This window comes from Pelophylax lessonae, assembly GCF_965119305.1.
Source record: "Pelophylax lessonae genome assembly, chromosome: 10".
In the NCBI taxonomy this organism is placed as follows: Eukaryota; Metazoa; Chordata; class Amphibia; order Anura; family Ranidae; genus Pelophylax; species Pelophylax lessonae.
In genome coordinates, this window is record NC_138777.1 from 162,937,696 (window position 1) to 162,954,630 (window position 16,935).

The window sequence follows — 16,935 nt, forward strand, 5'->3', positions numbered from 1 at the left end:
CAGATTTAGAGTAACCCTCTCATTAGGGGCCTAAATTACAGGTAAAGGTACTAACAAACTTCAAAAATGTGTCTGGGTGCATTAATTTGACATTTAAGGCAAACTTTACAATACTTCTCAACAATTGTGTAAACATTGGGCAAGAAAAAAACATTCTTAAATCAGCCTCTTTTGTTTTTTTCTCCCCCCCCCCCCCTTAAATTACCACCCAACACATAAAGTGCCTTGAAAAAGTGTTCATACCCCTTAAAATGTTCCACAATTTGTCATGGTACAACCAAAAACATACATTTATTTTATTGGGATTTTATGTGAGAGACCAACACAAAGTGCCACATAATTGTTACATAATTTGTGAGGTTGAAAAAAGACATCAGTCCATCCAGTTCAACCTATAATGTATGTGTGTGTTTGCTGTTAACCGTACATTGTATACCCCTGTATATTGTGGTCTTTAAGGTGCTCATCTAATAGTTTTTTGAAACTATCGATGCTCCCTGCTGATACTACTGCTTGTGGAAGAGAATTCCACATCCTTACTGCTCTGACAGTAAAGAACCCCTTACGTATTTAAAGGTTAAACCGTTCTTCCACTAATTTTAGTGAGTGGCCAAGTGTCTTATTGTATTCCCTTTATCTGAAAAGTTTGTTCCTTATGCTAGGGTCATCAGCAGTACAGTATTTGTACGTTGATATCATATCCCCCCCTCAAGCGTCTCTTCTCTAGAGAGAATAAGTTCAGTGCTTGTAGTCTTTCCTCATAGCTGATGTCCTCCATCCCCCTAATTATTTTTGTTGCCTTTCCCTGGACTCTCTCCAGTTCCAGCACATCCTTTCTGAGTACCGGTGCCCAGAACTGGACAGCATATTCCAGATGTGGCCGGACCAGAGTCTTGTAGAGTGGGAGAATAATTTCTTTATTTCTGGAATGGATCCCCTTTTTTATACATGCCGTTATTTTGTTGGCTTTGCTTGCAGCAGCTTGGCATTGCATGCCACTGCCAAGCCTGTTTTCTACCAGTACCCCCAGGTCCTTTTCCATCCTAGACTCACCCAGAGGTTTCCCCCCTAGTGAAGAGCTTGCTTTTGTGTTTCTGTCGCCCAAGCGCATTACTTTACATTTTTCAACATTAAACCTCATCTGCCATGTAGTTGTCCACCCCATTATTTTGTTCAGGTCTGCTTGTCGGGTTTCCACTTCCTGCCCAGAAGATACTGGCATGCTTAGTTTAGTATCATCCGCAAATATCGAGATTGTGCTAGATATCCCCTCCTCTAGGTGGTTTATGAATAAATTAAACAGGATTGGTCCCAGGACAGAACCTTGGGGGACCCCACTTTCCACACACACCCAATCCGAGTACTCCCCATTTATCACCACCCTTTGGACTCTCCCCTGGAGCCAGTTCTCTATCCAGGTACTTACCCTATGGTCCATGCCTACGTACCTTAGTTTGTACAGTAAGCGTTTGTCGGGAACTGTGTCAAATGCTTTTGCAAAGTCCAGATACACCACATCCACAGGCCTTCCTTTATCTAGATGGCAGCTCACTTCATCGTAGAAGGTTAATAGATTGGTCTGGCAAGAACGATTTTTCATGAAACCATGCTGATTACTACTAATACAGTTTTCATTACTAAATTCTTGTAGGTAGTCCCTTCTCATCCCCTCCAAAATCTTGCAGACTACTGATGTTAGGCTGACCGGCCTATAGTTACCTGGGATATATGTCGGCCCTTTTTTAAATATTGGTACCACGTTGGCATTTTTCCAATCAGCTGGCACCATACCCGTTTGTAGACTATCCTTAAAGATCAAGAATAATGGTCTGGCTATCACCTGGCTGAGGTCTTTAAGAACCCTCGGGTGCAAGCCATCCGGTCCCAGTGATTTATTTATGTTAAGTTTCTCTAGTTTAGTTCTAAGTCTATCCTCTGTTAGCCATGGGGGTACTTCCTGAGGTATATTATTTAGTTTAGCATTACAAGCTGGGTTAGTGTAGCCCCCCAATTCTTTTGTGAAGACTGAAGAGAAGAAATTATTTAACACTTTTGCCTTCTTTCTGTCCTCCGTAGCCAGATTTCCTTTGTCGTCTTTTATGGGGCCAATGTGTTCTGGCTTCGCTTTCTTACTATTTATATACTTAAAGAATTTCTTGGGTTTTTTTTTTTACTCTCTTCCACTATATATGTCTCTCGTGTTCTATTTTAGCTGCCTTGATTTTGCCTTTACACTCGTTGTAATGCTTAAATGCTGCCAATGACCCCTCAGCCTTGTATTTTTGAAGGCCTTTTCTTTAGTATTAATATGCATTTTTATGTTGGAGTTTAGCCACCCAGGGTTTAGTTTTGCGCTTTTAAATTTATTTCCCTTTGGAATGCACTGGCCAATCCCTTTGTTTAGTATGCTCTTGAAACACTCCCATTTTTCCTCCGTGTTCTTTGTTCCTAGGGTTCTATCCCATTTGATATTTTCTAGCAAAGAGCGCAGTCTTGGGAAATTGGCTCTTTTGAAATTCAGTGTCCTTATATTACCCTTGTGTTTCCTATTACTATGAATAATACTGAAACTAATTGACCTATGGTCACTGTTTCCTAAGTTGCCCTGTATTTCTATATCTGTGAGCAGGTCTGTATTGTTGATAATCAGTAGGTCAAGTCCCGCATTGTTCCTTGTCGGTGCATTCACCATCTGACCCATAAAATTGTCCTGCAAAACATTTAGGAACTGCCGAACCTTGGATGAATGCGGGGTTCCTTCTGCTCTGTCTATATCTGGATAATTAAATTCCCCCCATTATAATGACATTTCCCATCCTTGCTGCCAATCCAATCTGTGAAAGGAGGTCCGCCTCCCCCTCCTCCCTCTGGTTGAGGGGCCTATAACTTATGCCCAATATTACTTTCCCTATAGTGCCTTCCCTTTGAAGTTCTACCCATAGGGATTCTACCTCGTCCATAGCTCCATTATTAATATCATCCCTCATATTTACCTCTACACTGTTCTTAATATATAGACATACCCCTCCCCCTTTTTTACCTTCTTTATCTCTGCGATAAAGGGAATACCCCTGAATGGTCGCCATCCAAGCTGTCGAACCAAGTCTCTGTAATCCCCACAAAATCTAAGTCCTCCTCATACATCAGCAGCTCCAGCTCTCCCATCTTGTTGGCCAGGCTTCTAGCATTGGTATACAAACCTCGTAATTTTGACCAGATGCATACCATATCCTCGTTTGATGTTGTTTTGAGGCTGCTCTTGTGATTTTTCCCCATACCCCCCTTAGATTTAGGAACTCTGAACACTCTACCGCTAATGTCCCCATTTGTGCTTGCTGAATCTTGCTCCCCGCTGGCTAATTCTACATCTGTACCCTCCCCCTCATCACCTAGTTTAAAAGCCCCTCTAACTTGTAAGCCATCCTCTCACCCAGTATGGTTGCACCCTCCCCATTTAGGTGCAATCCGTCCCTAAAGAGTCGGTAGCCGACTGAGAAGTCCGCCCAGTTCTCCAGGAACCCAAAACCCTCCTTACTACACCAGCTCCTCAGCCACTTGTTAACTTCCCTAATCTCCAGCTGCTGTGGCTTGAGGTACAGGTAGTATTTCTGAAAATACTACCTTGGAGGTCCTACTCCTCAACTTAGCTCCTAAGTCCCTGAAATCATTTAGGACTCTCCATCTCCCTCTGCCTATGTCATTGGTACCCACGTGTACCATGACAGCTGGGTCTTGGCCCCACCAAGTAATCCGTCCACCTGATCCGTGATGTGCTGAACCTGAGTGCCCGGTTGTAATGTTCTGGTACCTTTGGGTACCCTAATTACTCTTTCATAAGTGTATGCGCCCCACCATTCTCTTTTGGTAAGGAGCGCATACACCTTTAAGACTGATGCTGTCATCACTGAGCGCCGGACTGGATGGCTATTTAGATCGCCGGCTCTCACTCACATGTGTTCGTTCAAACTGCTTTGTGCCTTGATGCTAACCTGTCTTGAAGCTCTCATGCTTGCAAGCATACCTCGCTGTCGGAACCATGCTGCGCTGATCCCTGTATCCCGCTACCGGATCATCCGCTCTTGCCGAACCTCTCCTCTGCTACATTGCTTTTAGTGATAAGTACCCCACAAGGGAAACCTCTATAACCTTTATACTAAAGCTTACACTATCTAGCTCTGCATACTAAGGACTATTACTACATCTGCATTATCTAAGATTGCTAGCTCTTGAGCCTACTACCACCTGTTCTTGCACTGGGTTGATCTCTCTTGTATGTCCACCTGCTACTCTGTCATCTGCTACCATACATGATTGCTAAACCTATCTGCATCCCATCTGCTACTATCTTACTTTCAAGAACATTTCCTTTCAAGTGTCTGTCATCTACCATCTCTACCCAACCTGTCTCTTCAGCCTACCATCACTGTGTTACTATATACATAAGTCACTCTAGGAAACATCTTATTGAGTGTGTGTATTTACTTGCTGAATTGAGATCATCCACACATGATGAGTCATTGAGAGTTGGGAATGGTGTCTCAGCGTTTCTCTACATGACTACTGAAGTGGAATATTTCTGCAGCTGAAAATCCACATCATACATAAAACGCAGGAGCGTTACACCGGTAAACAACAGACAGTTCAGCACTTACGGTCTTTGTGACAGATTGCCCTGTCTGTCCTTCTAATAATTGAGTGAAGTGAAAGGAAAATGGTTTTCAAAATATTTTACAAATATATATCTGAAAATTGTGGTGTGCATTTGTATTCAGCTCTCTTTACTCTGATACCCCTAACCAAAATCTAGTGGAACCAATTACCTTCAAAAGTCACCTTTTAGTAAATAGAGTCCACCTGTGTGTAATTTATTCTCAGTATAAATACAGCTGTTCTGTAAAGCCCTCAGAGGTTTGTTAGAAAACCAACCAGAATCATAAAGGCCAAGAAACACGTCTTTTGGTTCATAGCTGCAGCAGCTTTAGAAATACATGGGTATGCTCCCCCAAATTTATTGCCTGTTTATTATGTATTCGGTCTGACCAGACTATCGAGGTTGAGCAACCCTCCCCACCCCCCCACACACACCTGTACTCAATCAGTGTCCACCATCAAGTGGATATAGGAGGAGTCCCCTGTAGTGCATTTGCACATCTTTCCCAGCAAGGAGTATTATCTCCAAGGGTTAGAAAGGCTGGATTCATCTCTTTTTCATGGATAGTGTAGGACCCACTGATAATGGGGCACTTTGACGCAGTAGTGGGCTTGAGCACGATATGGCCATATGGTGGGACCAAATCCCCATTTTTATTTATGGATTATCTTCAGATTTGGTAGTAATTTCTTTTGCATTTGCGCGCTATTCTTTTTTAATATACATGTCTTTTGGTTCATAGCTGCAGCAGCTTTAGAAATACATGGGTATGCTCCCCCAAATCAGACAGGTCAGGGATAAAGTTGTGGAGATGTTTAAAGCAGGATTAGGTTATAAAAAAAATATCTCAAGCTTTGAACATCTCACGGAGAACTGTTCAACCCATCATTTGAAAATGGAAAGAGTATGGTACGGCTGCAAACACACCAAGACATGGCCGTGCTCCTAAACTGACACGCCGGGCAAGAAGAGTATCAATCAGAGAAGCAGCGAAGATTCGGAGTTTGCGAGAAGCCATGTGGGGGACACAGCAAACATGTGGAAGAAGGTGCTCTGGTCAGATGAGACCAAAGTTGAACTTTTTGACCTAAAAGCAAAATGCTATGTGTGGTGGAAAACTAACACCCTGAACGCACCATCCCAACCATGAAACAGGGTGGTGGCAGCATCATGCTGTGGGGATGCTCTTTTTCAGCAGGGACAGGGAAGCTGGTCAGAGTTGATGGGAAGATGGATGGAGCCAAATACAGGGCTATTTTAGAAGAAAACCTGTTAAAGTCTGCAAAAGACTTGAGACTGGGGTGGAGATTCACCTTCCAGCAGGACAACAATCCTAAACATACAGCCAAAGCTACAGTGGAATGATTTGGATCAAAGCATATTCATGTGTTAGAATGGCCCAGTCAAAGTCCAGGCCTAAATCCAATTGAGAATCTGTGGCAAGACTTGAAAATTGCTGTTCACAGACTCTCTCCATCCAATCTGACAGAGCTTGAGCTATTTTGCAAAGAAGAATGGGCAAAAATGTGACTCTCTAGATGTGCAAAGCTGATAGAGACATACCCAAAAAGACTTGTAGCAGTAATTGCAGCGAAAGGTGGTTCTATAAAGTATTGACTTTTCTCATTTTTTATTTGTAAAAGATTTTAAAAAAACATTTATCATTTTCAATTACCTAAATCACTTAGTCAATCACCTAAAATCCCAATAAAATGCATTTAGGTTTTTGGTTGTAACATGACAATATGTGGAAAATTTCAAGGGGTATGCATACTTTTTCAAGGCACTGTAGGAACAGGCCATGTCCAATACCATCTTCATATGAGACTGGGGAACCACCAGCTTGTACAATACAATGGGGTTGATTTACCAAAGGCAATTAGACTGTGCACTTCGCAAAGTGCAGTTGCACTCTGCAAGTGCAATTTCTCCAGAGCTTGGTAAATGAGGTAAAGTTTCACTTTGCAAAGAATGCCCAATCCCATGCAAGAAGAATTTAAAAAAAACAGCATTTTTGCTAGCACATGATAGGATGATGGAAGTCAGCAAAGCTTCTGCTCATTTACAAAGCTTGGGAGAAACTGCTCTTGCAGAGTGCAATTGCACTTTGCAAAATGCACACTCTATTTGCCTTAAGTAAATCAACCCCAATAAGTCATAAGATACTGCAAAAAGAGGGTATACCAGAACAACTTCTGGGTCTTGGGGGTCCCTGTCTATCCCCTTTACATTTTTCCATGAATATGCAAAATTATGCAGTCCCAAAATCATCCCCAACCACCAGTATATCTAATTCTGAGGCATTTCCTCTTAATTTCCAACCACGACCACTAGTGGGAAGTTGTTAGGTACCTCTGATGTAGGGTTATCAACATCCCCTGCAAGTTCAAGCAATATAAGAAGATAATTTACCTTTACAATGCTGTTTCTCTGAATCCCACTCATAGCCATCTGTGCATTCCTGAAAAATACAATGAAAAAAATGTGGTTAGAATTGTTCATCAACATGTCGACGTGAAGCACATGCATAGAAAAAGAGCAGCAAGATAAAACGGAGTGTATTGTAGACCTTAGCAACCAATCAGATTTCTTCTTTTAGAACGAGAAGCAATATGTTAGATGATTTCTGGATGCATGCCATAGGTTATATACCACTGTGCAGATTGCTTTTGTCTTACTGAATACCCTAGATCACACGTGTCAAACACAAGGCCCTGGGGCCGATTCCGGCCCTCCAGGCTATTTCATGTGGCCCTCACACCTCTCCTGCAGCTGCGGCAACCCCTTCATTGTTGCCCCCTCCTTGTCTCAGCAGTCAGCAGCAGAGAGAAGGACAAAACCCCTCCACCAGATCCTGCAATTCTCCATGCAGCCACAGAGAGGCTTGAATCGACCCCCCCCCCCCCTTCACCATCTCAGCAGTCTGCATCAGAGAGGAAGACAGATCTCCTGCTACAGATCCTGCGCCTCTCTGTGCAGCCATAGCACCCCCTCCTCTCCACTTCCCATGGTCTTAGCATTCAGTGGACTCCAGCCCTCATCTGGTCCTCCTCTAGACTCAGGGGCACACTGTCATGTAAGGAAGGGTGAGGGATTTTCGATTTCTGATGGTGGAGGGGGTGCTCTTGACACCTGATGGTGGGGGAGGGGGGTGCTCTGGACATCCAGTCTTACAGATTTAACTGGCCCTTTGAGGGGCGACCATAATGCTAATTCGGCCCGTGATTAAATTGAGTTTGACACCCCTGCCCTAGATGTAGCTGTACATGCTGCTAGTCCAAATTTTGTACAGAAAGTAATAAACTTTTTATAGTTTGGCATAGCTGTTGCATTAATACATACACTAATGCATACCGATGCTAGCTGAGTGGGATCATTTCTAATCCATTGTCCTTTCTGCCCCATGCTTGGTGAAGTCACCTAATTATTTACTTGAGGGACCTTAGGCTTAGGAGATATGCCTTAACGGCTTCAACAAAGTTTCTAGGGCTTATCTAGTACACGTTTGTGAAAGGGGGCCGGAATAAGAGCATCATGGGCCTGGTGCTGAGGATTTTGGTGGGCCATAAAATGAAAACGCAAACATTTTTTGTTAAATCAGTGCCTGTTTAACCACTTAAGCCCCGGAGGATTTGGCTGCTAAACGACCAGGGGGTATTTTGCGATTCGGCACTGCGTGACTTTAACGGACAATTGCGCGGTCGTGCGATGCTGTACCTAAACGAATTTGACGTCCTTTTTTTCCCACAAACAGAGCTTTCTTTTGGTGGTATTTGATCACCTGTGCGCTTTTTACTTTTTGCACTATAAACAAAAAAAGAGCGTAAATTTTGCAAAAATAACAATATTTTTCACATTTTTTATATGAAATTCCCCCAAAAAAAAATGTAAAAATCAAAATTTTTTAACATTTTCGGCCAATTTGTTTTATGCTACATATGTTTGGTAAAAAAAAATCGCAAAAAGCGTATTTTTATTGGTTTGCGCAAAAGTTATCGCGTTTACTAACAAAGGGAAAGATTTTTGTCATTTTTGTTGTTTTTTTTTTTAACGCGTAATGGCGGCGATCTGCGATTTTTTTTGCGGGACTGCGACATTGCGGCGGACAGATCGGACCCTTGACTGACATTTTTGACACTTTTGGGGTTACCAGTGACATTTCTACAGTAATCAGTGCTATACATATGCACTGTTACTGTAAAAATACACTGGTAGTGAAGAGGTTAACTTTATTTGAGAGGGAGGGGCTGTGTGTGTCCCTAGGGGCGTGATTCTTACTGTGATTGGCTGTGGCTTGAGGTGTAAGGACACTGATCAACGGTTCTACATAGTAGAACTGTGTGATCAGGGTTTTTACACCGAGGAGAATGACAGGCAGCTTGTTTACACAAGCAGCCTGACTTTCTCCCTCTCCCCCGACGATCGCCGAGGGTCACACGCGCGGGGGGATCCGTGACCGCGCGGGGGCGCGCTCGCTCCCCAGACCCTCCCAGGCTAGTGACGTTAATTAACGTCACTCTGCCTGGCCGGGGCTGACTGCCGCAGTAAATTTACTTGCGGCGGTCGGCAAGCGGTTAAAAATAGTAACCCCCAGTATAAATGGCAGTTTTCTTAATAATTCCTGCAAACATAAGTGGCAATTTACACAATAATAACCCCCTAGCATTAGTGCAAGTTTCTGCAATTATATCCATCCAGCATCAGTGCCAGTTTAGGAAATAATAACCAACAGCATTTGTGTCAGTAGCAGCAATAACAACCCCCAGCATCAGTGCCAATTTACGCAATAACAACAAGGTAAATACACAGGGTGTAATCTCTCAAAGCGCTGGCTGGATGTGCGGGAATACTGTACCGGTATGTACCGTAGCTTAAGCTACATACAGTATACCGCGCTGAGCCAATCACGGTGAGTGATGTATAATTATTGAATACAAAGCCTGCTTGGATTGGTGGAGTCAGAGAGGCAGGCTGATGATATTACTCTCTCTGACTCTGACGCCAATCCGAGCTGGCTTTGTATTTAATAATTAATACATCGCTCAACGTGATTGGCTCAGCGCAGTTTAATGTATGTAGCCGAAGATACGATACATACTGGTACAATATCCCCGCACATCCAGCCAGCGCTTTGAGAGATTATACCCTGAGTACTTACCTTGGAGATTAATAGGGACGTTTGTGTACTTACCCTGCTTGGAGATATTTTAACTCTGATTTCACCCATGTGAAAGGGAATTCCTTCTGCAGAGCTAGCTCTTCTCCAGAGTTGTATAAAGTACTCGAAACCCATACTTGAGTAAAAGTACAAGTGCTCGATCAAAAAGTGACTTGTGTAGAAGTGGAAGTGCTCTATCAAAAAGTGACTTGAGTAGAAGTACTAAAGTATTCAACATTTTTTGTACTTAAGTATTGCAAGTAGTTTTTTTTTTAATTTTGCTACTCAAGTACTGAAAGTAAAAGTACCAGTAGTTTTGAAAAAAAATTGCTACTCAAGTACTGAAAGTAAAAGTACAAGTACTGTGTTATGTAGTTATTAAAGAAAGAAGTCAAAAGTTTGAACATCATATTGTTTTTTATTATTTCAAATGCAGCTTTTATTTATACATACAGTAGCATTTATTTTCGTATGCACTGATAATACACATGTTTTGAGCTTCATGAAATCTGCCATCTACTGTTCTGGCAGTGGTAATTTTTAGAATTGTAACGAGTAACTATGCTGCACAAAAAAAAAATATCGGAGTAGAAGTATTGAAATCATTGAAAAAATGTAGTGAAGTAAAAGTGGAAGTAGGAGAAAAAAATTCTACTCCAGGAAAGTACAGATACCGTCTTTTCGGTACTTAAGTACAGTAGTGAAGTACTTAGTTACTATACATTTCTGCTCTTCTCTCCTACTTAGCCCAATATTCAAAATTTCTGACTTTATAGGATTAATCTTGAAATTTGATAATTCCCCATATTTTTTTAGTTCTTTTATTACATTTGGGAGAGTTATTCTAGGGTTGGTAACATAAAATAGGACGTCATCAGCATATGCTGCTACCCTATTTTCCTTATCCCCAACCTTTACTCCCCCAATATCTACGTTGTTCTGTATGGTAGCTAATAATGGTTCCAGCAACAGGGCAAACAACAGGGGTGAAAGTGGGCACCCCTGTCTCGTCCCATTAAACATTCCGATAGAAGGTGAAAAATTACTTTTGCAGATGCTGTTGGATTCCTGTAAAGTGCTCTTATCCATTGATTCATCCTGGGGGCCAATTCCTAGGTCTTCTATTGTTTCTAGCATAAACCCCCAATCCACCCTGTCAAATGCTTTTTCAGCATCAATTGACAGTAGTAGATCTGGGTTTTAATGCCTCTAGATTTATGTAATAGGAGTAACTTTCTTATCCCATTTTCTTTCTTTCTTTATTTTTTGTTTTGCTATTAATCAGTATTTTAATGAATTTATTAACAGCAGTAGGATGACACAGTGAGCTAATATGGGAGTGAGCGTCAAATTCACCTATTTATAAGATATAATTTCCATGTGGGGACACATGTTTGATGTGAGCAGCTACTTCCATAGATTACCATTCCCTCATATCCAATTATTTCCTCTAACCTAAGTGGTAGCGCACAGGAACTACATTATATATTTTCTAAAATAGTGACAGCGAGTTCAGGGAGAAGATTCTCTGCTTGTTGTCACTTGATCCAGCGGATCAGGGAGACTATGCAGGAGTGGGAACATGTTATGTGATCCACCCTAAAAATGGGTGGAACAAGTAACATGTTACCAAAGGTGAATTTATCCTTTACCCCTTGCCTACCGGGCACTTTTACCCCTTTCCTGCATAGGCCAATTTTTAGCTTTCAGTGCTGTCACAGTTTGAATGAAAATTGTGTGGTGATGCAACGCTGTACCCATATGAAATTTTTGATTATTTCTTTTCACACATATGGCTTTCTTTTGCTAGTATTTAATCACCACTGGGGTATTTTTTTGCAAAAAAAAAAAAATGAAAATGTTTTTCTTTGTTATAAATTTTTGCACATAATTCATTTTTCTGCACTGATGATGCTGCACTGATAGGCACTGATAGGCTGCACTGATGGGCACTAATGAGGCACTGATGAGGCTGTACTGATATGTGACATTGATGGGCACTGATAGGTGGCACTAATGGGTGCTGATAGGCAGCACAGATGGCCACTGAAAAGGCAGCACTGATGAGGCTGCCCTGATATGCGGAACTGATGGGCACTGATATGCAGCACTGATGGGAACTGATAGATAGCACTGATGGGCACTGATAGGCAGCATTGTTGAACACTAATAAGTGGCATTGATGGGCAGTGATAGGCAGCACTGATGCCACTTATGGGGCTGCACTGATCAGTGCTGCATATTACAAATAATATTGTTAAGTTACCCCCCAAGAGTTAATCCTTGCCAGCCAGTTCACACTGAGCTGACACACAACATAGGATAGCATATAATTATCTGCCCCAGCCCCTTAGTTATTACAGAGCTTACTTGTACAGTGCTTCCTCTGTGCTCGCAGTGCTGCCCCCACTCCTCTCCCATTGAGCCTCTCGGGCCAGCCTCTGGATGACATCATGCTGGCGCAGACGAGGAAGCTTCTGTCGGGAGGAGATCACTCCATCTGACAGGGAACTGTGTTGGACCCCTAGAGGAGGAGCAAGCTTAGCCTCAGCACACTGGTACCGTACCACATAATCTATGCAGCTGTCTGTGGGCAATGTAGCAGCCGGCAATTGTGCCCAGTATTACTTTATTGGGCCTATATTATGGTAGGGGCCTGGAGCTGCAGCTCCAATAGCCCTTATATTAATCTGGCCCTGATGTCAAGTGTCATTGATTACCACAATGTAACAATGTACAGTATTATTACATTGTATATACTATTTCATTCTGACGACATCAGTGAAAACATTTTTAGAAGTAAACAAATATTTTGTTAAATAAAATGTATTGCTATTGCTAATCCTCTTCTTAACCCTAAGATAATTCTTATGAGCCTTAGTTAAGTCCTTCCTCCCTTTCTACCCTTAGCAGTTTATTTTCTAACGACTTTTTTATATTTATTCTTCGAAAAAAGGAGGGGAAATTTTTTATTTTTTTTTGTGTAAAATTGCAAAAATTGTATTGCTATTTAAAAATGTTATACATTTCCAAGGCAGCACTAAAAACACAAGAAAAAATATGAATAACATAATATGAGTGAATCTAAAAATAACATGTAAAACAAAATCTGATCTGGGGGTGTCGTTAACTTTGAATTGACACCCCCAGCGTATCGCATATGGCAGTGGGAACTGCCTGTGCTGCAGATGCGATGCAGGAACACGCATTGCATAAATGTGAACCAGCACTAACACTGCTTGTTTTTAAAACAAACTCTAGTGAAAATAGATTGTTTACAACTGTCATCTGATCTGTTGTGATCACATGACGCTGACAGCGGGCCGGTATGGTGATCAGTCATCCACTGTGTCCGGTGGATGCAGCGGGTGACAGATCACGCTGGAACCTCCCAGAACAATAGGATTCCCACCTGTCCATCATTTTACGATGACGTGGACGGGAAGCATTTAAAGCAGGATATACAGCATAGTGCTTGTGCCATGCTGTTTGTCCCTCTCTATGCTGTAACATACCTGGTTGATCCTGGTTGTGCGCTCACATGATCTCCCACCGCTCTCTTCCTTTCCTCCTGGCTGACATCAATGGGGAATCTCAGCCCCTTCCACTGTGGTCCTCAGATCGAGGAAGGAGAGCCCAGGGAGGTCACATGACCCCACAGTGGTGCTCTGAGATACAGATACTGCACAGTATATCTTTATGTAACAGAAGGGATTCAATGAATAGGGATAGTGACTTTACAGCCACTTTAGCTCCTGTAAATTGCAAGGTGGGGGTTCCATTGATCTGACTTGATTCTCCAGCACACCCTATTGTTCCTTGATGGGTTAAGATCTGGAGAATTTTGAGGCCAAGTCAACTCCTCAGACTTGTGTTTCTCAAACTATTCTTGAACCATTTTTGTGGCAGGGTGCATTATCCTGCTAAAAGAGGCCACTGCCATCAGGGAATACCATTTCCATCGAGGGGTGTACTTGGTCAGCGACAATGTTTAGGAAGGTGTTATGTGTCAAGTACCATCCACATAAATGGCAGGACCCAAGCTTTCCCAGCAGAACATTGCCCAAAGCATCCCACTGCCTCTGCTGGTTGGCCTTCTTTCCATACTGTATCCTGGTCCCATCTCTTCTCCAAGTAAGTGACGCATAATGGACCTCTTCCATTGCTCTGTGGTACAGTTCTGGACACGGGTCAACATGGGCACCCTAACTGGTCTGCAGCTACTCAGCCCCATACACAACAAACTGTGATGTCCCCTTTTTTTCTGCTTTCAACACATCAACTTCAGGGATAACATGTTTACTTCCTGCCTAATGTATCTCACTGACTTTCAGATGCCATTGTAACAAGATAATCAATGCTATTCACTTGACCTGTTAGTGGTAATAAGGTTTTGGCTGATCGATGTAGCTTCCTGAGGTGCTGATCATGCAACACAATACACAAAATAATAGCCAACCCTGCAAAGATATAAAATAAAAAAGGTCTGGTCAGTACGAAAAGCTTTATTGTGAGCACAGCTCAAAGGGCTGTTTGTAGTTCCAAAGTAACATAGGCTTAAGGTCCGTACTCACGTTTAGAAAATCAGACGAAAAATACTGCTTTCGAAGCGAGCGTATGACAATCTGATGGTTAGTACACAGCTTTCGAGAGCCGTTCACTACAGTTCATCCGAGATTATTCAAAGGGACAAACACGAAAATGTTTCTTGTACGATACGAGATCGTTCAATTTTTGTTTAACCACTTGCCAACTGCCCCACATACACATACTGCGGGGCGGAGGCTCTTTTACGTGAAATCATGTACAGGTATGTGATTTCTCTCTTCTGGGTCCACAGCGCACATGCGTGCCACCAGCAACCAGCTCCCTCTGTGTTTGAACAAAGCGGAAGCTGACCTGATATTTGCTGGGACCCACCGATTATTCCCGAGAGAGGCAGAGCGGCGGTCTGCCTATGTAAACAAGGCAGATCGCCGTTCTGTGACAAGGGAAGACAGAGATCCTGTGTTTCTGCTAAGCAGTATTATGAATCTCTGTCTTCCCACAGTACATGCACCCCCACACAGTTAGAAAGCACTCCCTACAGGCACATTTAACCCTTTGATCACCCCTGATGCTAACCCTATCCAGTGTCATTAGTACAGTGACAGTGCATATTTTTTAGCTATGCATACTAAACTAAGCATGCCAATATCTTCTATGCAGGATGTGGAAACCTTACAAGCGGATCTGAACAGAATAATGGGGTGGGCAACTACATGGCAGATGAGGTTTAATGTTGAAAAATGTAAAATAATGCACTTGGGTGCCAGAAACCAGAAAGCAAGCTACTCACTAGGGGGGGAACCTCTGGGTGAGTCTAGGATGGAAAAGGACTTGGGGGTACTGGTAGACAACAGGCTTGGCAGTGGCATGCAATGCCAAGCCACTGCAAGCAAAGCCAACAGAATACTGGGATGTATAAAAAAGGGGATTCACTCCAGAAATAAAGAGATTATTCTCCCGCTCTACAAGACTCTGGTCCGGCCACATCTGGAGTATGCTGTCCAGTTCTGGGCACCGGTCCTCAGGAAGGATGTGCTGGAACTGGAGAGAGTCCAGCGAAGGGCAACAAAAATAATTAGGGGAATGGAGGACATCAGCTATGAGGAAAGACTACAAGCACTGAAATTATTCTCTCTGGAGAAGAGACGATTGAGGGGGGATATGATATCAATGTATAAATACTGTACTGGCGACCCTAGCATATGGAAAAACCTATTCAGAGAAAGGGAATACAATAAGACACGTGGCCACTCACTAAAACTAGAGGAAAGGCGGTTTAACCTTAAAGTACGTAAGGGGTTCTTTACTGTCAGAGGAGTAAGGATGTGGAATTCTCTTCCGCAAGCAGTCGTATCAGCAGGGAGCATCGATAGTTACGTTTAACAGCAAACACACACACATCATAGGTTGAACTGGATGGACTGATGTCTTTTTTCAACCTCACTAACTATGTAACTATGATCACTGTATTAGTGTCACTGGTCTCCAAAAAAATGTCAAAAGTGTCACATAAGGGTTGATTTACTAAAACTGGAGAGTGGAAAATCTGGTGCAGTTGTGCATAGAAACCAATCAGCTTCCAGGTTTTGTTGTCAAATCCTAATTTAACAAGCATAAGTTAGAAGCTGATTGGCTGCCATGCACATCTGCACCAGATTTTGCACTCTCCAGTTTTAGTAAATCAACCCCTTAGTGTCCGATTTGTCCACCGCAATGTCACAGTCCCTCTATAAGTCACTGATCGCTGCCATAACTAGTAAAAAAAAAATAAAAAAAATAAAAAGTCCATACAAAATATCCCATAGTTTGTAGACACTATAACTTTTGCGCAAACCAATAAATATACTCCTATTGGGATTTTTTTTTTTTTTTTTACCAAAAACATGTAGCAGAATACATATTGGCCTAAATTGATGAAGAAATTAGATTTTTTAAATTTTTTTTGATTGGATATGTTTTATATATATATAGGAAGTAAAATATATATATATATATGTTTTTGTTTTTAGTGCAAAAAAAAAAACTGCAGAGTTGATCAAATACCACCAAAAGAAAGCTCTATTTGTGGCGGAAAAAGGGACATTAATTTTATTTGGGTACAGTGTCGCACGACTGCGCAATTGTCAGTTAAATTAAAGCAGTGCCGTATTGCAAAAAAATGGCATGGTCGTGAAGGCGGGTAAACCCCTCTGAAGTAAAGTGGTTAATCAGTACAGTCTTCGTCTGAAAATACAATACAATACATTAAATCACTTCTGAATTTTTATTCTGTTGTACAAGAACTTTAGTAACCTTTTCAATTTTCGATAGACTAGCATGCCAAAAAAAAAACAAAAAAAAAAAAATGGACGGTCGTTTGATAATCTCATCGTGTGTACGAAGCATTAGGGTAAAAAGAAAAGGACAAAAGTCCATCATGCTCCATCAGGTCTAACAAGTCCTAACATGTTGTCCTCAGTGAAGGCAAACCAAAGCCCCAATGAGACAGATGCCATCTGGAGTCCTGGAGACTGTCCATTAATGATTCTGCCTGATACAATAAGGACTCCCTGTTACCTGGCTACAGTTTATATGCTTT

At 42.1% G+C, this 16,935-nt stretch overlaps 1 protein-coding gene across 1 annotated transcript in view; it reads right to left on the reverse strand.

The window, feature by feature from the left end:
* The window catches only part of EFEMP2 (EGF containing fibulin extracellular matrix protein 2), a 129,701-nt gene that overhangs the window by 93,582 nt on the left and 19,184 nt on the right, over positions 1-16,935 (reverse strand). Inside the window, exon 3 of the mRNA XM_082270181.1 lies at positions 7,064-7,112. Within this exon, the coding sequence (XP_082126307.1) occupies positions 7,064-7,112 (49 nt within the window). The remainder of the gene's footprint in view (positions 1-7,063; positions 7,113-16,935) is intronic.